General features: G+C 39.9%; 1 protein-coding gene across 9 annotated transcripts in view; it reads right to left on the bottom strand.

Annotated features, from left to right (window-relative positions):
* ccdc171 (coiled-coil domain containing 171) overlaps positions 1-24103 on the bottom strand; it is a 380694-nt gene that overhangs the window by 265420 nt on the left and 91171 nt on the right. For 8 of the 9 annotated variants that reach the window (XM_072589026.1, XM_072589027.1, XM_072589024.1 and 5 more), the window contains 2 exons: positions 13349-13516; positions 2349-2537 (listed from right to left, as the gene is read on the bottom strand). In XM_072589026.1, the coding sequence (XP_072445127.1) occupies positions 2349-2537; positions 13349-13516 (357 nt within the window). The remainder of the gene's footprint in view (positions 1-2348; positions 2538-13348; positions 13517-24103) is intronic. The other variant, XM_072589028.1, reaches the window with a different exon arrangement.

Genomic DNA, 24103 nt, shown 5'->3' with positions numbered 1-24103 from the left:
AATAAAACAATTATAATTAAAAGGAAAAGATACTGGGGAAAATAATGAAGATAAAAGCTAATGAGTCCCCTGGACCTGATGCGCTGCAACCTAGATATTAAGAGATGTATAGAGATAGCAAATGCACTATATTAATTTTTCAAGAAGCAAATGGAAATGAATGTACAATGTTATCGGCAATAGGTGGGAAGGCAAGTGGTGAGGATGATACAGAATAGCAAAACAGATCCGATAAACTAAGTAGCCGACATCTGCTCCTACATCATATGGTCTTTTGGTTCAGCTGTTGTGTACCATGACTCACTGCTGTAATCTGATGCTGCAAGAGAATTGGATTTTGGAGGACATTACATGAAAAAAATCCCTCAGAAAACCAGATATTGGATTAATTCATTGATGATTTACAATTGGTCAGGCATGGACTGTGGGGGAAAACATTTTGCGATTGAAGCTCGTTTCGGTATTTAACAAAGGAACTGTTGATTAAGAATGGAGTACTGAGCAGTGGCAAGATCCTTGTAGAATCGTGAGAAGTGCTAATTACTAGGCGAAGAGGTAGTTTAATTATCTGCACATCAATTGAGGATTCGGACTTTTGTACTTTTCCTTGAAATTTCTTCACAATTTCTTGTCTATCCCAAAAGCTCAAAGAATGTAGTGATAGACCTCCTTGACAGCATTTAAACAGACTATTGTCAGAGGGCAGTTAAGACTCAGTTTTGGTGTAGGTCTGGAATCACATAAAGTCCAGATTGTGTAAGGATAGCAGGTTTCTTTTTTTGAAGGGCAAAGACAAGAAATGGAGTTTTTTACAGCAGTTCTAAAGAATCAAAATGTTAACTATTTCTCCACTGATGCCACCAGATCTGCTGAGCTTCTGCTGTACTTTGCGCTTTATTTCCAATCTCCAGCATCTACAATGTTTTGTTTTTAATTTGTATTTTACAGCTTATTTGATCTTTTCAAGCTTAGTTATACTGATAATAGTCATAATTTGTTCATAAAAACCTGCTATTTTTAAAGCTGAACTTCAATTTGATTTGTGCTCAGGGTGTTCCACTCAGTGCTTTGTGATACAGAGCACACTTTCCAAGTCCAGTGACATAACCATTCTATAAACCAGCACTGCTTGTAACAGTGAGCTATTTTTCAATTGGAATTGTGAGAAACTATATTAGACGTTATGAGCCCCAGTAAAACATCCCCAGCCTAATGTTGAGTTAATACAGCAAGTTGTTCAGTTCCTATCTGCCTTCTGATAGAAATTACAACAGAAAGATCTATCCTTCCCACGTTCATTTTCTGACAGAATTGAGACTTTGTTATTGGAGCAACAATAAACACTGGTGGGAGTGAAAAGATGGAGCAACAATATGACTGGAAGAGAGAAGGCAAAATAATGCAGCTGCTGGAAGTCTAAAATGAAAAAAGGAAAGTAATGGAAACGTGCAGCTGGCAGCATTTGATGAGACGGAAACAGAGTTACTATTTCATAACCTTCCATTTGATAATGAAACATTCATTTTGATCTTCCTTTCTCTGGAAGGAATGAGAGAGGTTGCAAGAAAGAGAAACAATTGAGAAAATTAGCCATAGACAGAAACCCATCCAGTTCTCATCACCTGAATAATTAAGTACTCTATCACAAGGTCCTTGGGCAACCTTCTCAAACTGCCACCAATTAAGAACCTTAAGTGGTCAATTAAGATGCCACTTGGCAGGCGAGAAAGACAACTAGTTTTTCTGACTGGGGTATCATTGCTAATTGCCTACCAGATTACTGGGATGCCTCCAAATGCTCCAGTTTGTGGACTGGAGTATTTGGAGGAAAAGGATGGGGCCAAGATGGTGACCTCTGAAATCCAACCCACTGTCCTTGCTTCCAAACCTCAGACAAGTTTCCCCAAATCCCTCCCATAATAAATACTTTCAGCCATCAGATCCCCTAAGGAGTAGGCCTTGACCAGTTGACCCATAAGACCAGATGCTTTCTGCCTCTGAATGGGGATTTAGGATATCAGCACTGAGGTCTGATTTGCCAAGAAGCAGACACACCCTCACTTGTCAGCTCTTAAATGAGTTGACAGATGAGCAACTGTGACATTTTCTTTCCAGCAGTGGGAGTAGGGTGTTAGCTGAGACCTAATATGTTTGCCCTCATACTTAAAAACATTAGCTCCAACTATTGCTCACTATCTACAGACCAGAGGACAAATTGGTGAGTTTAACATCAATTTTCAACTGTACCTAAACAAGTGGGTGTACATATTGGAAACAAATTGAGGACAACTAAGGCAACTATTATTTATCTCCCTAAGCCATTGTCAGTTTAATTATGCTGATATTACCTGTGCTCTTGAATGAACTTCCCCAAGGAGTCCAGTATAATGCTCCTCCAAGTCTGCCTTCTGTTTTTTCCAACTAGCCTCTCGTTCCTTCATCTGTTCGGTTAGTTTATTGAAGGTGGTTTCTTGGCTTTGCTGCAGTTGATGTATAGTTTCATCCTTATTTCGACAAATGTGCTCCAAGTATGACTCCTGTGATTTCCACAATTAAGATTTAGAACCATTTATCTAATATGCCTTGTTCAGATCATAAATATAATTCTGATCCATAAACTTTTATTTGAAAGAAATGTACAGTTCACAGTTGAGTAATATCACGTCTAACTATTCCCCAAACAGCCAGATGTGAACATGTGCAAACCATTAGGAATGTTCTTTATAGATATGAATGCGTACAGATTTCTAATATCAAATAACTAAATAAGCTTCACTTCATTTACACCGTGAAAAACGACAGGTGAAAATGAGTAATGAATATGAAAGTAGCCTGGAATGTAACATTCTAGCTTGCAACTTATATAGGATGCTGCAATATATTTACCAGGCTGACCTACAAAATAGCCCCATTTTCCCTGCTCCAGACATGATTTTGCATAAATTGTTTTCCATGTACAAGTCAACTTCTTCACAGCCATGACATGTTAAATACACATTAAATGATCAGCCCTAATCTTTCAACCAAATAACTCACCTGACTTGCTAGAACCTTATAACTGGGCACAATGGATCAAGTGAGTGATACTGACTGTGTTGTGCAGATGTGTGAAAGTTCAAGACATGTCCACTCTTTGTATTAATGTCAATGATATTTCAAAATGGCAACCACCCATAATGGCTGTTCACTTTTACACTAGGCCTATAAATAAATTTATTTTTACAGGATTAAAAAACAATTTAGTATATGTATAATGCAGAATAGTGGATTACAATCAATTGCAGACTCTGACCAACGATAAGTTTACAAACAATTTATAAAGCCTTTAGTCCTCAATTTAGAGTTTTTTTCCTGTTGAAACAGCTTTGTGGTAAAGTAAAGACACCATTACCATGATGTCATTTTAATTTATTATTGTCCTTAAATACTGTCCTCTTATGCCTTTAAACCCTAGACTAATGGCAAATGCACTCAAGTATAACCCATGTGAGTGTAAGAAAATGCAACACTGTAAACAATGAATTGTTAGCAAATTTGTAGAAGCACACAACGGAAAGTACGGGAATTAGGGAATTGTGATTTTTAAGCGCACTGTCACTGAATTACAAATTCATACAAATGTCACTTAGTTTAACGTATCTAGAATTTAAGAGAAAGCAGATAAAGACTTGAATGATTTACTGTCACTTGTATTTTACTCAGAATAATACAGTAAAATACAGTGAAGAGCTTCGTCGCCACAGACATCATTTTGAATAATTTGAAAATAAAAAGAACAATAAATAGCTGAAAGAGAGTCCATCTTCATTCCACCGCCTCTGCCATGAATCCACAGTCCTGAGCCAGCTCAGCAATGACACCTGCTCCACCACCTAAATTCCACCACCTCACTGCCACCTACACCAGACCCACCAATGTTAGAGTCACCATTCTTCAGGTGCCTTCTCTTCGTCACTGAGTCAACCTCGTTAACGCCGGGACCCCTGCTGGATCCCCGTCTCACATTGAAACCTGGAGGCCCCGCCTCCGCTGTTGCGGTCATGCCGATAAGCAGGAGTCTCTGCAAGGCGCCTACCACAACCAGTGGCTCAGCTGAAGCAGCTGCCTCACCAATACATGAAATCCCTAGCTTGGGCCTATCATAACCAGGAGTCCCTGGCTCTGCTGCCAGGCTAGGCTGCCACTGCCTCACCAAGAGTCCCCCTCCAGCCCTCCTCCATGATATCACCTTCTCCGCCACAGACAAAAAGGGGAAGGAAAGATGGGAGGAAGCGGCCAGAATGGAGCAGACAGGCTCAGGAGCCTGAACACTGCCTACTTTGCCACCATCCCAGTATGATCACAGAGAGCTTTACCTCCATCTTAGACAGATGCATTGAGTGCAGGAGTTGGAGCGTCATGTTATGGGTGTACAAGACATTGGTAAGGTCATATTTGGAATATTGCATACAATTCTGGTCGCCCAGCTATAGGAAAGATATTATCAAACTGGAAAGGGTACAAAAAACAAAAAGATTTACAAGGATGTTACTGAGACTGAAACATTTGAGTTAAAAGGAGAGGATCGATAGGTTGGGATTTCTTTCCCTAAGCATAGGGGGTTGAAGGGTGACTTTATAGAGATTTATAAAATCATGAGGGGCATCAATAAGGTGAATAGCCAAGGTCTTTTTCCCAGGGTAGGGGAGTCCAAAATTGGAGGACAAAGTTTTAAGTTCAAGAGGGGATAGCTTTAAAAGTGATATGATGGGCAACTTTTTTCATACAGAGGTTGGAGCATATATGGAACAAGCTGCCAGAGGAAATGGTAGACATTACAATATTTAAAAGACATTTGGACAGGTACATGGATAGGAAATGTTTAGAGGGCTTTGGGCCAAATGCAGGAAAACGGGGCTAGTTCCGTTTAGAAAAACCTGGTTGTCATGGATGAATTGGGCCAAAGGACCTGTTTCCATGCTGCATATCTCTATGACAGATAAACAGAAGGGAATTAACACAATTCAGAACATCAAACTGCAAGGCCAGTCGTGGCCAGGTTTAAGATATACACAATACAATAGCTTTACATCTAAATAGACAAACAAGTGTTTTAGTCTGATTACAAGTACAAGCAGACAGCCAACTTATAAAATGTGGAGAAAGTGAGGACTGCAGATGCTGGAGATCAGAGCTGAAAAATGTGTTGCTGGAAAAGCGCAGCAGATCAGGCAGCATCGAAGGAGCAGGGGAATCGACGTTTCGGGCATAAGCCCTTCTTCAGGAAACTTATAAAATATGACAAGGTCATTTAAGGGAAAATGCTATTCATATCACTGGACCCTACCTCATTGAAATGTAGTGTTTTAGTACTTTGTAACAAACACAGAATGGATAGTGTTGATACAAGTGGTTGAAAATAGGTCCTTTCCACTTTTAACAACATTCCACTATTTCAATATGCAAGTTAGCCGTGGTTCAATTAGTAATAACCTTGCCTCAGAGTCAGAAAATCATGGGTTTGAGCCCTTGTCCAACACATGAGCATTGAGGGAATGCTGGAGGTGTTGTCTTTCTGTTGAGTCATTAAACCAAGACCAAGCTGCCCAAAACATTGGTGTGCACACCAGATTCCATGGCACTATTTTGAAGAGCAGGGGAGTTATTACCCATTTTCTGGTCAATACGCTTACTTCAAATTAACTGTATGAAAATAAATTATCACATTTTTCAATACAGACAAGAAGTCCTGGAAGAAACACAGTGACTTCACTGTGGAGGAGATTCTGAAGCATGAGTAGCAGCAAGAGTGGATGATTGGTGATATTCTGTCTGAAACGACAGATAAAAGTCCCTCTTCACTCCATCTCCAATCTCAATCAAAGATCTGTTCCATAAAGAAGAAAACTTAAAGCGACTGTGAATTGACTTAATTCTACAACTAATATTATATTGCTATTTGTGAAAGTTTGCTGTGCAAAACGGATTACCAAATTAACTACTTTACAATTGAAGAATGTGTTATTGGCCACACAGTGCTTTAAAATGTTCAATGGTTACAAACAAGGTTACATAAATGCAAGTAATTCAGAAAAATCCTCTTAAACAGAGAGAGAGAATGTGGAACTTTATAGCACAGAGAAAGAGAATAGCATAAACAGTCTTGTAAGGAGAAATTAAGCAAGTATATGAGGGAGAAGAAGGTAGAGGAGATAAGAGGAAGCTCAAGTGCGGCATAAATACCAGCATAAATTGATGGGGGCCAAACAGCCCGTTTTCACTCTACATCCTACATAATAAAAACATAAGAATTGAGTTAAGTTGATCATTCAGCAGAAGTCATTGAAAAAGTAGCCAGTAGTTGCTGAGTTTGCATATTTGCATCTGAAATGAACTTGCTCAACAATCATTGCCTAAAGTTAGAAACATGGTGTCTTTATACTACAGCAACCCACTCACTGATCACAAAACCCACTTCAAACGTGAACTTTTAAAGAAACTATGGATGAAGTGTTAGAAACAAATATCTGACAATAAATTTGATATTTAACAATGCAGCTCTGTTGACATCCACAAATGTGTGTGCCTGTTCAGTAACTTAGCATAAAATAAATTGCATTTGTTATGATAGAGGGCTCTTTTTTATTTCTGAATGCTAAAAGTAACAACGTCAACTTGTGAGTACAATGCAACAATAATCAATGCACCTATACTCAGGAATCTAGTCATTTACAGAACAGTATCAAATTCATGTTAAACTATCTGCTTATCATTAAAGACCATAAAGATAATAGCGAATAATCAGCACATTTTGCTTCTTCTAGGTCATGGCTATTTGCATAAGAAGATTAAGAAAATAGTTGACCTTTTCTTTCAGAGAACATATTCTGAAAACTACACCATTAAAACAAACAAGAAAAAAAACTCACTAAATAACAGATGAGTTGCATCTTTTGATTTGATAGCTTGAAAAGCAAATATCAAAGTGTAGACATGATTTTCATAAACCCTGCAAACGCAAGAGTTAAAGGGACGAGGTCTCATTTACAAAACTTAAATTACAAATCAATTTGCTTATGTGTGGATAGCTTTAACCAATCAGCACTAAAATTAAAACTGGGCTAAAACGCTCGCAAATAAACCTACTGCAGCATACTCTTTGCTTTTCACCATCCCTATCTTGGCATTCTTTTCGGCTGCAGCTTAATAATCATTGTCGTTTTTGCCATGCAAGTATAAATTTTGACATTGACTTGTGAGGTTCTTTCAAATTCACACAGAATAACTTTGATTTTGCTGGTTAACTAGATTGATTAACAGTAATAATGAACATGATATACTAATTTGATTTTCCTGCTTACATTGCAATGTTCAAAGTAAATTAGGTATTTACTTAGCCCATTACTTAGCACTCACCTATATTTGTAATCCATATATGGTTACCAATGAGTGAGTGTGAATTAAATTATTGCATTTATCTCCCTTTCTGTCCACAAAGTTTTATTTAAATTTCCTTTCTGTCATGTTTGAAAAGGCTATTACGCATTTGTCCTAAAACTATGTACAGTTCTTTTTAAAAGCATTTTGCATACAAATTCAGGAGCTGATTGTTGCAACATGCACAAAAGCATAGAAGGAAAAAAGTAAAAGGAAAAATAATTAGAATTAAGAAGAACTTAATACTAAGGCTATACACATAAATTCACACGATTTTTGTCTGTATCCAATCAACGGTATTTTCCATCAGACTTCAAATTGCAGTTGGCTGACATTTCAGAATTCCTTTTGAAGTTGATGAAGGTGCAGCAAGATAACTTTAGCAAACAGACATTGTCTATTTTTCCATTGAATGAAAATGATCAAGAGATTATACAAAGAGGTTGAGATGAGAGCCAAGCTTAGTCAGCCTGGAGAATGGTTATAAAGTTAGCAGACCTTAGACTCTTAGCAGATTGATGTGAACAATAACTAGCTCCTCACCTGATGAAAATAATGGTAGAAATTGCAGATCACCGTGTCAGTATTGGTGCGGGCAAGTAGACCTAGAGCAGACTTGTGGTGGTTGGAGAGTGGGCTCAGCATGGACTCATGGTGGTGGAGTTGGAGAGGGTTTGGATCTTGGCAACTTCTGCACTGACAAGGTGGTCCTAGTGCTGACTCACAGCTGCTGCATCAGAGGTGAATTAGAGTACCTGGCAGCATCTGCTTCCAGCAAAGATTTGGGGAGGTGGAGGTTAGTTTGGGCCAATATGGTACCCGGTGGCATCTGTGGCATCCGCATTGGCAAGGTCCAGCGATTACTCACTGGCGAGGCTGTCGGTGAAGATGAGACAGTGCCGAAGAGTGACAACTTTCATTCCAGTAGCAGTGGCATGGCAAAGGGACTCATGTCAGGTCGTCAGGCCTAGGGCCCATGACGGAGCACTTAACAAGGACTGTAAAGTTTTCTTTATTTCTTTATTCTTCTGCCTTTATATTCTATATTTTGGTTAATTTTTCTATGGTTTAAGATTGTGCTGGAGAGTGGTGACATTATATCATATTTTTTACTGTAATTTGTAACAAATACACGTGACAATAAGTAAATCAAACCAAATCAAGAAATTGTCGGGAGACCCAAGGATGATTGCACAGGTAACTTGTCCATTTAGAAGTCAAGTTCAATTCAAATATTTGTTTATATTTCTCTGACTAGCCATCCAGTATCCACCATAGATCATAAATGGGGCTTAGCACTTCCCCAAGGATATCGAGGTTAAGCTTCTATACCCCTGCTAAACCTATTATTTATTTGCTTGACATAAACAGTGAGCCATGTTGTCACTTCAGGCAAGTGACAAGTTTTTTGTCTGTATCCAGTCAATGTTATTTTCCATCAGAGTTCAAATTGCAGTTGGCTGACATTTCAGAATTCCTTTAGAAGTTGATGAAGGTGCAGCAAGATAACATCAGCAAAACTTTCAATGTTGGTGCTGGTAACTGCTGATTGGAATCCTTCCAGAAATTGTAAACAATTTGCATTGTGTGATCAGTGATGCTCATTTTTTTAGACCGACAGGTATACAGGTAGTTCTTCGACAAAGTATTGTTTGTGATCTTAGATTAGATTAGATTACAGTGTGGAAACAGGCCCTTCGGCCCAACAAGTCCACACCGACCCGACAAAGCGCAACCCACCCACACCCCTACATTTACCCCTTACCTAACACTACGGGCAATTTAGCATGCCCAATTCACCTGACCTGCACATCTTTGTGACTGTGGGAGGAAACCGGAGCACCCGGAGGAAACCCACGCAGACACGGGGAGAATGTGCAAACTCCACACAGTCAGTCACCTGAGGCAGGAATTGAACCCGGGTCTCTGGCACTGAGAGGCTGCAGTGCTAACCACTGTGCCACCGTGCTGCCCTTGTGTTTTTGTGGAACCCAGTATATAAAAATCACACTTGAGAAACAGTGCTTAAAGTGCTGGTGATGTAATCACATTACAACCAACACATGTTTTAAGAGTTTGCACTTAAGAAAGTGTCCCAAATTTATTAATCACTTTATAGTGAATTCGCATTCACAATACGCATGTTAAAACAAAACAACCTGTATTCAGACAAGAAATTCTAGCTTTTAAGTACAAAATAGGAGAAGTAGACCATTTAACTCTTTTAGCCTGCTCTACCGTTCATTAAGATCATAGCTGAACGGTGTGTTTCTTATTCCTATTTCCCATCTACTCATGACAATGCTTGATCCTCCTGAATCTATCATTATCTTAAATATATTACCTTATTTCCACAGCCTTCTGAGGCAGAGTTACAAAGTTGAATAGCTCTCACAGAAAATAAATTTTCCTAATTTTTGTCCCAAAAAACCCTCTAATTTTCAACTATGCTTTCACTCCGCTCATCGACACTTCTGCCTTCAACACCACAATTCCAAACAAAGTCATTTCTAAACTTCAAGATGTAGGTTTCAGCACCTCCATCTGTAACTGGATCCTTGACATCCTGAGCCATAGACTACAATCAGTAAGAACAGGAAGAAAGTGAGGACTGCAGATGCTGGAGATCAGAGTGAAAAATGTGTTGCTGAAAAAGCGCAGCAGGTCAGGCAGCATCAAAGGAGGAGAATCGACGTTTCGGGCATAAGAAGGGCTTATGCCCAAAGCGTCGATTTTCCTGCTCCTTTGATGCTGCCTGACCTGCTGCGCTTTTCCAGCAACACATTTTTCAGCTCAATCAGTAAGAACACTTCCTCCACCATAATCCTCAACATCAGTGCCCCTAAATTCTGCGCACCAGCCCCTTACTATATTCCTTATACACGCACGATTGTGTACCAAATTTTGCCCCAATTTCATTTAGAGTCATAGAGATGTACAGCATGGAAACAGACCCGTTGGTCCAACCCGTCCATGCTGCCCAGATATCCCAACCCAATCTAGTCCCACCTGCCAGCACCCGGCCCATATCCTTCCAAACCCTTCCTATTCATATACCCATCCAGATGCCTTTTAAATGTTGCAATTGTACTAACCTCCACCACTTCCTCTGGCAGCTCATTCCATACACGTACCACGCTCTGTGTGAAAAAGTTGCCCCCTTAGATCTCTTTTATATCTTTCCCCTCTAACCTTAACCTATGGCCTTTAGTTCTGGACTCCCCCACCCCAGGGAAAAGACTTTGTCTATTTATCCTATCCATGCCCCTCATGCTTTTATAAACCTCTATAAGGTCACCCTTCAGCCTCCAACGTTCCAGGGAAAACAGCCCCAGCCTATCCAACCTCTCCCTGTAGCTCAAATCCTCCAACCCTGGTACCATCCTTGTAGATCTTTTCTGAACCCTTTCAAGTTTCAAAACATTTTTTTCCAGTAGGAAGTAGACCAGAATTGCACACAATATTTCAAAAGTGGCCTAACCAATGTCCTGTACAGTCACAACATGACCTCCCAACTCCTGTACTCAATACTTTGACCAGTAAAGGAAAGCATACTAAACACAGTCCAGTTGAGTTTTTTAAAAATGGTAACCCCAAAGATGTTGATAATGAGGGATTCAGTAATGGTAACACAATTGAATATTAAGCTGGTGATTAGATTGCCTCTTAATGCACATGACCATTGCTCGACATTTGTATGACATGAATGGTACTTGCCATTTGTCAATCCAAGCCAGGATATTGCCCAGATCTTGTTGCATTTGAACATGAACTGCTTCTGTGTCTGAAGAGTCATGAGTGGTGTAGAACCTTGTGCAATCATTGTCCACTTCTAACCTTATAATAAAGAGAAGGTCATTGATGAAGCAGCTAAGATGGTTGGGCCAAGGGCACTACCATGATGATCTCCTGCAGAGATGTCCTGGAGCTGAGAAGACTGACTTCCAACAACCACAACATCTACCTATGAGGTATGACTCAAACCAACAGAGAGTTTGCTTTCTAATACCCACTCATTCCAGTTTTGCTAGGGCTCCTTGGTGCAACTCTCAGTCAAATGAGTGTTTGAACCAAGGCAGTAGTGAGATCAGGAGTTGAATGGCCCTGGCGAAACACAAATTAGGTGTTACTGAACTATTACCGATAACCTAGTGCAGTTATCTGAATATGAATGTTATCAGTTTCTTTTTTGACAAAAAACATGCGTTGTTTTCTCAAAACCACAAAATAAAACAGAAAGTGTTTTTTGAATGGTCATCAATTCAATCAGCAATTGGTAAATAAAATCCAGAACTGAAATTCTGAGGTTAAACAGCCGCAAGAATGTTTTTTTTTCCCTATTTTACAAAACCTGTAAGTTTTGCTTTTGACCTAGTGCAATAAGACTGTGAAAAATTTCAAATTTACAAATATTTATTTTAGGTAACAACGCCAGTACAAAATGGATCAAAAACAAGGTAATATTCCCCCCTTCACCATGTATCCATGTATTCGAATTAAATTCAAGTGGCATCCAAATTTCTTCCCTGAAGATTGATTTATTAGAACTTCAATTTTTCGACAGTCATTGAATGCAGTATTAAAACAACCCAAATTCATTACACTCAGAGTGAGATTTTCTCTTCATGAATCTTTGATGGTTTGTAAATATTGACTAAGTCACCGACACTGCTCAGAAAGATCACTACATTTCATACCCAATCAGGTTATTAAGAGTTGAACAAGAGGCCTCTTGAACTATCTAGGCCTTGGCAATTGCAGAAGCTTTCAAGTTTATGGAGGTCAACAACGTTAGAGTCTTAAATATCTTTGGTTGAGGTCCAATCCTCAGGTGAGAAGGTAGATGTTTTATTTTGCTTCTCGAAAGTGGAGGCTATAGGGACAGCATGGATCGGTAGGTTACAGACTAGGGCAGGGATTTGCATTCTGTAGGTACCACCTTGTTCACCATCATTGCCTCCCATTGCCCCCAGCCTAGCAAATAATGCTCCACCCTTCAAAGTGTCAGGCAGGTCATCTGTTACCTAGTGGGGAAAACCAGTCATTTTTCTTGCCTGCAGAGACCATTAAAGAATCTTTAATGTTGGTAAATTAAGAAAATCCCAATGGACCACATTGCCCAGCACTTAATTGGTGAGGTGGCAAGAAGGGAGCAAGTACTGCCCAATTATTTCCACTTATTGCTACAACCAGAGAGGAGCCCACATCATTAGCTCAGTCTGAACAGGAATAATGTTTAGGTTTTAGATATATCTACACAACAATCCATTGTACCATCAAAAAAGCTTTCTCAAGAATAATCTGTACCACCAATTTCAATTAACTATGCTAATCCTCTGAATCACACATTGACTCCTACTTCAGTTTAACACTGTATTCTTCAATCATGAGTGGAAATGATGGCGGCTTGTAGATTACTGGGCAACATCAAGTACATTACAAGGTGATGTCAATTTTATTTTTGATCTGCATCCTCAAATTGGGCACAATGGAGGACAGCATGGACTTGCACTTATACAAGTTATTTTGCAGGTGTATATTCTTATGTACTGTGAATGAGATTCTGTTTTATTACTAAAAATGCATAAAAGCTTTACATTTTGTTTTTGGTAAAACTTAGACCAATCTATCTTCCTCTAATTAGGTCCCTATGGCTAATTCACAGTAGTGGAATTAGCAAACCTGAGAAAAGTATATAACAACATTCACATTTGTTTGTGGGACCAATGGTGCCTGGAGTATTAACTCAGACTTCAGCTACATTTGCACCCCCTCAGATATAGCATCTAAACTGTGCTGGAGACAAATTATAATTTATGTTTCTGAATTATTAAATAGAAAATTCCTTTTGAAAAAAGTTGACTAAAAGAAGTCTCGCTGTAGTACAGACAAATGTCATTGGTTAAATAATTTGCAAACTCAAGCAAGTTACCTTTTCATTAGCCCTGTTCAGATCTGAAGTAAGGATATCAATGTTCTCTTGCAGAATGGTGCATAGCTCTGGCCAAGAGAATTTTGCCAACATGCCATTTGGTTGCTTCATGATGACACAGCCTGCTACTAGTCGCTGGTACAAACTATGAAGGAAGGTCAGTTTCTCCTGTGAAAAATATGTCAATGTTTTAGAAGAATATTTTAAGAATACTGTGAGCAAGAACAAAAACTATAAATATAATGAAGTAACAAAATAAAACATTTGAACATTTTCTTCTAATCAATATTTTATATTACTGCTTAAGTATTACAGAGGCTAGCAAAAATGTCTCATCTGACATGAGGACAAACTGGCTATCAACAATTCTATCTGAATAATTTACGTATTTAGCAATTTATACTTGCAAGTTCTTTTTTTGTTCCAACTTGCTAATACAGAGAAGGATTGCATCAGATTCCACAGCAATCTTTCAATCACCTTTCCCAGAACAAGTAATCACACTTATGGCCATGCAATTTCATTGAATAAATCAGCAAGCATTATTTAGATAGTGCAGAAAACAACACATTTTCTACATGATAAATTTGTGTACAAAGCTATATAGGAAATAGAGGTTTCAGGCATGAAAGGGAAATGTAAGAGAGATGGAGGCAGAGCATTATAGATAAAGAAAAACCACCTCTGCAGTAGTAAGGGAAGATCTACTAGAAGGGTCTTCAAATGAGGCCATCTGGGTACACCAAAAACATGGCCATTACTACTGGTCTCCCAACAGCTCAGGGGAGATAGAGGAACAGATATGTAGGCAAATCACACAAAGGAGTGAAAAAACCAGGGGTAAAGGTTGTCAGGGATTTCAACTTTGCTAACATTAACTGGGATAGCCTGAGTGTGAAAGGATTAGACGGGGTGGCATTTTTAAGATGTACCCAGAAGAGCTTTTTGTGGCAATACGTAGATAATCCTACTAGAGACAGCGCAGTGCTAGACCTAATTCTCAGGAATGAAGATGGTAAAGTGGTTGAAGTTTCAATATTATAGGAGACTATAGGAGCAAGGAAGTCTTGTTACAACTAAATAAAACTTTGGTTAGACCAAAGATGGAATACTATAAACAGTTCTTGTCATCACTCTATTGTAAAGATGTGCTTGCACTGGACAGGATGCAGAGGTAATTCACCAGTTGTTGCCTGGAATGAAAAGTCTTAATTATGAGAGATTGGATGGGCTGAGTTTGTTTCCCATGAAGCAGAGGAGGCTGACAGGTAATCTGATTGAGATATGACAAAATTATGAGGCATAGGCAGGGTAGATTGTGAGAATCTTTTCCCCATGGCAGATATGTCTAAGACAAGAGGACATAGGCTTAAGTGAGGATTAAGTGGCTTACAGAAGATCTGAGAGAAAGAAACATTGACACGGATTGTGGTAGAAATATGGAACATGCTGCCTCGGAAGGGGTTGAGGCAGGTACTTTCACAACATTTAAGAAGCTACTGGATGAGCACTTAAAATGCGAGGGCATAATAGACTATGGACCAAGTGCTAGTAAATAGGAGTAGTGTAGTTTGGTATTTGCTAAAAATCACACAACACCACGTTATAGTCCAACAGGTGCATTTGGAAGCACTAGCTTTTGATGACCATCTGACGAAGGAGCAGTGCTTCAAAAGTTAGTCCTTCCAAATATACCTGCTGGACTATAACCTGGTGTTGTGTGATTCTTAATTTTGTCTACCCCAGTCCAACACTGGCACCTCCAAATCACTGGTATTTGCTGTTCAGCACAGCCATGGTGGGCTGAAGGGTCTGTTTCGATGCTGTCTCAGTCTATGACAATAGTTGATTTCTCCACAAATTGCTCACAAAAAAGAATACGCTGTTAAACCAATGTGGTGTTATAAATCTTCAGGTTCAATATTAACTTTATTATCACCTAACTTAAACCACAAAGGCTCATAATAATACGTTTGAAAACCCTTATATTGAATTAACATTTGGCAATATTCTGTCTAGTCATGAAGTTTAAAAATATTTATTATTGACAACATTTGACTGGCAAATGGTTACACAGACAACAAATGTCAAAAAGCCATGTTGAAAATTCACTTTGTCCAAACAAATCAAGACTGAATTTTCTTATTAAGGGGAAAAAGTTGTTAAAGTGTGCATGGGGTCAATACAATTTGTGCTCAGGAGACATTCATGAATGGGAGAATCCAGAAATAGGGGTCATATTTTAAAAATAAGTGGGTGTTCATTTAAAACAGAAATGAGGAAACATTTTTCTCTGAGAGGGTTGAATCTTTGGCATTCCCTCCTTCAAAAGGCAGTAGTGCAGAATTTTAAAAATTGTTAAGGAAGTTGTAGGGGGATGAAAGATTATCGGGGATATGCAGGAATGTAGATTTGAGGTTAAAATCAGATCAAGCCTTGCTTTATTGAATGGTCGGACCAAGTGGCCTACTCTTGTACCTTTCTCATGTTTATAGAGGTTAACTAGATTAATCTCTGGGATGGTAGAATTGTTTATGAGGACAGAGATTGAGGAAACTGGACCTGTACTCTCTAGAGTTTTGAAGAATGAGGGGTGACCTCACTAAAACTTACAAAATTCTTCCAGGGTGTGACAAAGTGAATGCAAGTGAGATATTTTACCTGGATGATGAGTCGAAAACCAGAGATAGCATCTCAGAACAAAGGGTAGGCTATTTAAAACAGAGATGAGGAAGAATTTCTTCATTGGTCAATCTTTGAAATTCTCTACCCCAGACAGCTGTGAAAGTGAAGATCTAGACCCCCTTGTAGGGCCTCTATCTTCAAAAGCTCAACCATTAAGCAGGTTCAAGACAGAAATTAATAGATTTCCACAAAAATAAAATCAATAGATATGGTGATAATGTCAGAAGGTTGAATTAATCTTTCTGCACCACAACAATTTTGGGATTATGAATAGTGGAGCAGGCACAAACTGTATGGCCTATTCCTGTTTTATGTTTTCTGTTCAGTGTTTCAGCAGAGTTTCAAGCAGTACTTTGGAAATTCTGGTAAGATGACAAATTAAATCAAAATATTAAAACACATTAGCTTGTAGCACTAACTTGAGAATTTAATTGAAGACTTAGCACCTACTTGACAGCATCTAAAAGAAGTGACACTTTTTTTCCAAATTATAATTTGTCTGCTGTACAGATTTCCAGTTGAAACACTAACTCAGCTGCAGAGAGTTCTGTGTTTTTTCCCATCAACTTATTTGTAAACTAAATTAGGTGAAGTCATAAGAGTGAATACACATTTTGGGGTCAGCAATAAAATGGAAACTGCAGAATCAGATTGTTCTACAAGAAATGATGTCAGAAGGAAGGAAAGCACTTTAGAAAGCTAGCAAACTTGGAATTCTCTTTACGAAATATAATCATAGGCAGTGACTTGCAAAATGACTCAAAAAAATTAAACCAACTTCGACATTTCTCATTCTTTGTGTCTTTATTGAAAGAATTATTAAAATGGACATTAGTCAGTAATCATCTGAGTCACTAACAGAATGTCATGTCAAGATTCTGTAAATCCCTTTGTTAGATTAGAACTGGACTGAACACTGGGGGACAGACAGCATCACACAGGGCACCTCACACCTTCAATGCATTTTCTGGGCCAACATGGCACCTATTGTTAAAGCTCACTTGAGAATGTAACTTTAAGGAAGTTCTGGGATTTACATATTAAAGAACTGAAACCAACATGACCTTCTAAAAGATGAGAGACTTAAACAATCCAGGTGTTTTTCAATATATAATTTCAGTTACATCACACTGTAAACTTTTGCCATAAATTCTGTGTCCTACAATCTTATACTCCACAACCTGTTGAGACTATAAACTGGTGAGGTGTGATTTTGAACATGATCTGGCATCATTTGCTCTATGATTAAGATTTTCAAAATTGCCTTCTATATCAAGACTGTTATTGCTATTGTCTGTCCTGTAATAAATTTTGTCCTGCTGTTCAAAATAAAACTCTGCAGCTTTGTGTTTCAGTGACTAACCACCACATCGACAAAATTTGAAGAAATATGATCAGGTAGAACCATCAACTGGGATCATAACAGCATGAGGTGGAGTAGTTAGGAATGGAGAGAGAGAACGAGGCAACAAAGTGGATTAAGATCGAAGGGGGAGCTGAAAAAGGGGTGGGCTTGGATAGCTGGAGGAGATGCAAGATGCATATGGAGGGAAAAGGAGGCTACAAGATGCATATAGATGCTTACAAAATAGTTTGGGGATTGGGGGGAGTGGAAGAAGACGATTCAAGGGATGGATAAAGGTGACTGCAAAGAACAACAAACAGTTTCTATGACCAGTTTGAATCACAGAGATGTACAACACGGAAACAGACCCTTCAGTCCTACCCATCCATGCCGACCAGATATCCCAACCCAATCTAGTGCCACCTGCCAGCACCCGGTCCATATCCCACCAAACCCTTCCTATTCATATACCCATTCAGATGCCTTTTAAATGTTGCAATTGTACCAGCCTCCACCACTTCCTCTGCCAGCTCATTCCATATACATACCACCCTCCGCGTGAAAGAGTTGCCCCTTAGCTCTCTTTTATATCTTTCCCCTCTCACCCTAAACCAATGGCCTTTAGTTCTGGACTCCCCCACCCCTGGGAAAAGACTTTGTCTATTTATCCTATCCATGTCCCTCATGATTTTATAAACCTCTATAAGGTCACCCCTCAGCCTCCGACATTCCAGGGAAGACAGCCCCAGCCTATTCAACCTCTCCCTATAGCTCAAACTCTCCAATCCTGGCAACATCCTTGTAAATCTTTTCTGAATCCTTTCAAGTTTCACAACATCTTTCCGATAGGAAGGGGACCAGAACTGCATGCAATATTCCAAAAGTGGCCTAACCAATGTCCTGTACAGCCGCAACATGACCTCCCAACTCATGTAGTCAATATGCTGACCAATAAAGGAAAGCACTTTCTTTACTATCCAATCTACCTGCGACTCCACTTTCAAGGAGCTATGAACCTGCACTACAAGGTCTCTTTGTTCAGCAACACTCCCTGGCTCCTTACCATTAAGTGTATAAGTCCTGCTAAGATTTGCTTTCCCAAAATGCAGCACCTTGCATTTATCTAAATTAAACTCCATCTGCCACTCCTCAGCCCATTGGCCCATCTGATCAAGATTCCGTTTTAATCTGAGGTAACCTTCTTTGCCGTCCACTACACTTCCAATTTTGGTGTCATCTGTAAACTTACTAACTATTCCTCTTATGCTCACGTCCAAATCATTTATATAAACGATGAAAAGTAGTGGTCCCAGCACCAATCTTTGTGGCACTTCACTGGTCACAGGCCTCTAGTCTGAAAAATACCCCTCCACCACCACCCTCTGTCTTCTACCTTTCAGCCAGTGCTGTTTCGAAATGACGAGTTCTTCCTGTATTCCATGAGATGTAACCTTGCTAATCAGTCTCCCATGGGGAACCTTGTTGAACGCCTTACCGAAGTCCATATCGATCACGTCTACCGCTCTACCCTCATCAATGCTCTTTTGTTAGTGAGACATAACATCTCATGCACAAAGCCATGTTGACTACCCCTAATCAGTCCTTGTCTTTCCAAATACATACATATGCTGTCCCTCAGCATTCCCTCCAACAACTTACACACCATCCACGTCAGGCTCACTGGTCTATAGTTCCCCGCTTGTCCTTACCATCCTTCTTAAACAGTGGCACCATGTTGTCCAACCTCCAATCTTCTGGCACTTCGCCTGTGTCTAGTGATGATGCAAATATCTCAGGAAGAGGCCCAGCAATCACTTCTCTAGCTTCCCACAGAGTTCTAGGGTACACCTGATCAGGTCCTGGAGATTTATCCACTTTTATACATTTCAAGAGAAGTGGCACTTCCTCCTCTATAACATGGACATTTTTTAAGATGTCACCATCTGTTTCCCTACAGTCTATATCTTCCATGTCCTTTTCCACAATAAATACTGATGCAAGATACTTGTTTAGTATCTCCCCCATCTCCTGCGGCTCCACACAAAGGCCTCCTTGTTGATCTTTGAGGAGCCCTATTCTCTCCATAGTTACCCGTTTGTCCTTAATGTATTTGTTAAAGACCTTTAGATTCTCCTTAACTCTATTTGCCAAAGCTATCTCATGTCCCCTTTTTGCCCTCCTGACTTCCCTCTTAAGTATACTCCTCCTGCATTTATAGTCTTCTAAGGATTCACTCGATCTATCCTGTCTATACCGGACATATGCTTCCTTCTTTTTCTTAACCAAACCTTCAATTTCTTTAGTCATCCCCTATACCTACCAGCCCTTCCTTTCACCCTGACAGGAATATACTCTCTCTAGACTCTCGTTATCTCATTTCTCAAGGCTTCCCATTTTCCAGCTGTCCCTTTTCCTGCAAACATCTGCCCCCAATCAGCCTTTGAAAGTTCTTGCCTAAGGAATATTTCCCTAGCTTGGAATCCATGAAAATTTCAAATTACCAAGGTAATGGATTCCTTGCAAATGAACGTGCAATGTCTGTTTAAGTTTGCCCAAGTTCAGAAGCGACTAGGAAAATACGCACAATGCAGAAGCTACAAGTCTCCCCTGAAATCTTTTTCTCAGTATAAGTTCCTCTGGGAACCTGCTAAGAGTTTCCAAATATCAGTATTTCTGACTACCTTATTAAAAACTGTAGAGATGGACAAAGATTTGAATCTAGGTTGAATATAATCAGAACTGAGGTTCGAAAATCAGTTTATGCGAGACAGCATTTTTATTTTGTTGACAGGAAATCCTGTGATGTGTAAAAGGTATCAGCTTCTATCCTAATTCCAAACCATTAGGCAACAGGGTTTTTCGTATGAAAGAACTGAAACCAGCATGGTCACTCTAAAAGATGAGAGACTTAACAGACAATCCGGGTCTTTTTCAATATATAATTTCAGTTGCATTATACTGTAAACTTTTGCTGTACATTCTGTGTCTTACGATCATCTACTCCACAACCACCCAATGAGCCCACTGAGGAGCCGTAACAGTCATCACAGGGATCCGTAGGGGGGCGACCAAAGGAGTCCATGTAGACCCGACTGGAGGGCCGATGCCCTGGGCTTAACATGTACGCTCAAACAATCAAGAAATGTATAAATGCCAGATTCATCAACCTCAAGGTAGAGCAAAATATCACCCGATCACAATGCAACACCATCCACGCTCTCAAAACCAATCACCATATTGTCATCAAACCAACAGATAAAGGAGGAGCCATCATCATTCAGAATAGAACAGATTATTGCAAGGAAGTGTACCAACAACTGAACAACCAGGAAAATAACAGGCAACTACCAGCTGATCCAGCCAAAGAGCACATCCATGAACTAAATACAGTGATCAGGACTTTGGATCCAGTCCTTCAGAGTTCCCTATGTGCCCCCATCCCATGTAATTCTCGTGTCGGCGACTTCTACTGCCTTCCAAAGATACACAAAGCCAACACACCAGGACATCCCATCATATCAGGCAATGGGACCCTTTGTGAGAACCTCTCTAGCTATGTCGAAGGCATCTTGAAACCCATTGTAGAGGGGACCCCAGCTTCTGTTGTGACACTACAGATTACTTACAGAAACTCAGCACGCATGAACCGTCACAATAGACATTTCAGCACTCTGCACCAGCATCCCCCACAATGATGACATTGCAGTATTCAACACCAACAACAGCCAATCTCTGAACATTGTGAAACAACTCATCCACTTTATCCTCAACCACGTTTTCACCTTTGACAACCAGTTCTTCATCCAGACTCAGAACAGACCAAACCTTCACCCCAATATGCCAACATTTTCATGCACAGGTTCAAACAAGACTTCTTCTCTATGCAGGGTCTCTAAACAACACTATACACCAGGCATATTGATGACATTTTCTTCTTCTGGACCCATGACGAGGAGTTACTGAAACAGCTACACAGTGATATCAATGAGTTTCATCCCACCAAACTCACCATGGACTACTCTCCAGTATCTGTCTCATTCTTGTACGCATGCATCTCCATCAAAGATGGGCACCTCAGCACCTCCTTCTAACTTCACAATGCTTCTTCCGCCCAAAACATATTAAAACAGCCATTCCCCACAGACAAGCCCTACGCATACATGGGATCTGTTCAGAGGAGGAGGAACATGAAGGGCACGTGGAAGAACAAGAATGCCCTCATTAGAACAGCATACAATGCTCAACTCATCGACCACCAGTTTCGACATGCCACAGCGAGAAACCGTAATGACCTCCTCAGGAGACAGACACGAACTGCAACTGACAGTGTACCCTTCATTGTCCAGTATTTCCCAGGTGCTGAAAAACTACACCATGTTTTTCGCTACCTGCAACACATTATCAATGAGGATGAGCACCTCGCCAAGACCTTTCCCACACCTCCACTTCTCGCCTTTAAACAACACCAAATCTCAAACTGATCGTTGTTCACAGCAAATGCCCAGCCTTCAGGACAACACCATACAACCCTGTCATGGCGGATGCTGCAAGATGTCAGAGTGTCGACACGGATTCCACCATTACAAATGGGACTCCACCTACCGTGTATGCAGCAGGTTGTCATGAGACTCGGGCAACTTTGTCTATCTCATACACTGTAGGCAAAGGTGCCCTGAGGCATGATACATTGGCGAGACCAAGCAGAGGCTACAGCAACGGATGAATGGGCACCCCACAACAATCAACAGACAGGAGTGTTCCCTCCCAATTGGAGAACACTTCAGCAGTCTGGGATATTCGACCTCAGACCTTCAGGTGACCATCCTCCAAGATGGAATTTGGGACAGACAACAACGCAAAGTGGCTGAGCAGAGGCTGATGGCCAATTTCAGTACACATGGGGAAGGCATCAACTGGGACCTCGGGTTCATGTCACACTACAGGTGACCCCACTGCACTACACACATATTCATGCAGATCCTCTCTCATACGCAAGCTCTCTCTCATACACTCACACATACACACCCTCTCACAGACTTCTATCCCTTTACACTCACACTCATACAAATACTGTCTCACAGGCACTCATACCACACCCCCACACACACACAAATAAGTTTTTAGGGTGAATTTGTACTTGCATAATTACATTTTATTTTGCTCAAAAACTGCATGAATCTATAAATCCCTTTTTAGAAATAGAATCAGTCTGAACGCTGGGGCACAGACAGCCTCACACAGGGCACCTCACCCCTTCAATGCTTTATCTGAGCTGACATGACACCTATTGTTAAAGTTCACTTGAGAATGAAACATTTTTTTAAAAAGTTCTGGAATTTATATTTGAAAGAACCAAAACCAACATGGTCATTCTAAAAGATGAGACACTTAACAAACAATCCGAGTTTTCTTCAATATATAATTTCAATTGTATCACACTATAAATCTTTGCTATAAATACTGTGTCTTATGATCTCATTAGATTATATTAGATTACTTGCAGTGTGGAAACAGGCCCTTCGGCCCAACAAGTCCACACCGACCTGCCGAAGCGCAATCCACCCATTCCCCTACATTTACCCCTTTACCTAACATTACGGGCAATTTAGCATGGCCAATTCACCTGAGCTGCACATCTTTGGACTGTGGGAGGAAACCGGAGCACCCGGAGGAAACCCACGCAGACACGGGGAGAATGTGCAAACTCCACACAGTCAGTCGCCTGAGTCAGGAATTGAACCCGGGTTTCTGGCGCTGTGAGACAGCAGTGTTAACTACTGTGCCACAGTGCCACCCTTATACTCCACAACCACCTGAAGGAGCAGTGCTCTGAAAGCTAATGCTTCCAAATAAACCTGTTGGACTATAACCTGGTGTTGTGTGATTTTTAACATTTACATTTGTGTATTTGCATTTCAGGCAATTAGTTTCAATTCCAAGCTTAGATATCATCCAATGTTCATTATTTATATTAAGAATAAGTCTTGTTTTGTAAGAAACATACCATTTTGATTTTATTAAAGCAACCTGATGAACGTCTCTCATTCTTAACAGCACAAAAGAGAAGCAGTTAGCCATTTTCATAATTGACTCAACACAGTTAGAGTAAAGGCAAAATCAGTGTACTGGACTTCACGACTCCTCCCACAATTGTAACATCAAACTATGCTCATTATCTTGTATCAATTTAAATATTATGGTTAGGGACTTAAAATTTTCCTTCTGCGTTGTGGTTTTAATGCAAAGTTGATAACTGAGGGTATTGGTGATTCATAATAATAGATTGCATGCAATATCATATACTCCAAATGTCAACACAATATATTTTTACCAAGTGATAGCATCAGCTAATAAATGAGCTAGTGAGAATAAAGTAGCCTCCAAAACTTTTAAAAATCAGCAAAATTTCAAGGGGAGCCCTAAAAAAAAATGGTTTTTCTCCCCCTGCATAGTATTGTTAAGCAACAGATAGGGGTTCATGTAACAGTGATGTGCAACAAAAGAAAGTAAACATACGACATTGGATTATTGTGCAAATGCCATACCACATTTTAAGAGATTACAGAAGCACCAGATCACAGTGTTGACTACCAAACAAGTATCTCAAGAACTTCTAATACCAGCTGCCCTTCCTACAACCAACACAGATCCTGTGGAGAAAATGCCTAATACTACTGCTGGACATTCATCTAAGTCTACAGATTAGCCTATTATGCAACAATTTT

This window comes from Chiloscyllium punctatum, chromosome 2 (genome assembly GCF_047496795.1).
Source record: "Chiloscyllium punctatum isolate Juve2018m chromosome 2, sChiPun1.3, whole genome shotgun sequence".
NCBI lineage: Eukaryota > Metazoa > Chordata > Chondrichthyes > Orectolobiformes > Hemiscylliidae > Chiloscyllium > Chiloscyllium punctatum.
The sequence above is the reverse complement of the archived record's forward strand: the minus strand, read 5'-3'. Positions and strand labels throughout refer to the sequence as shown.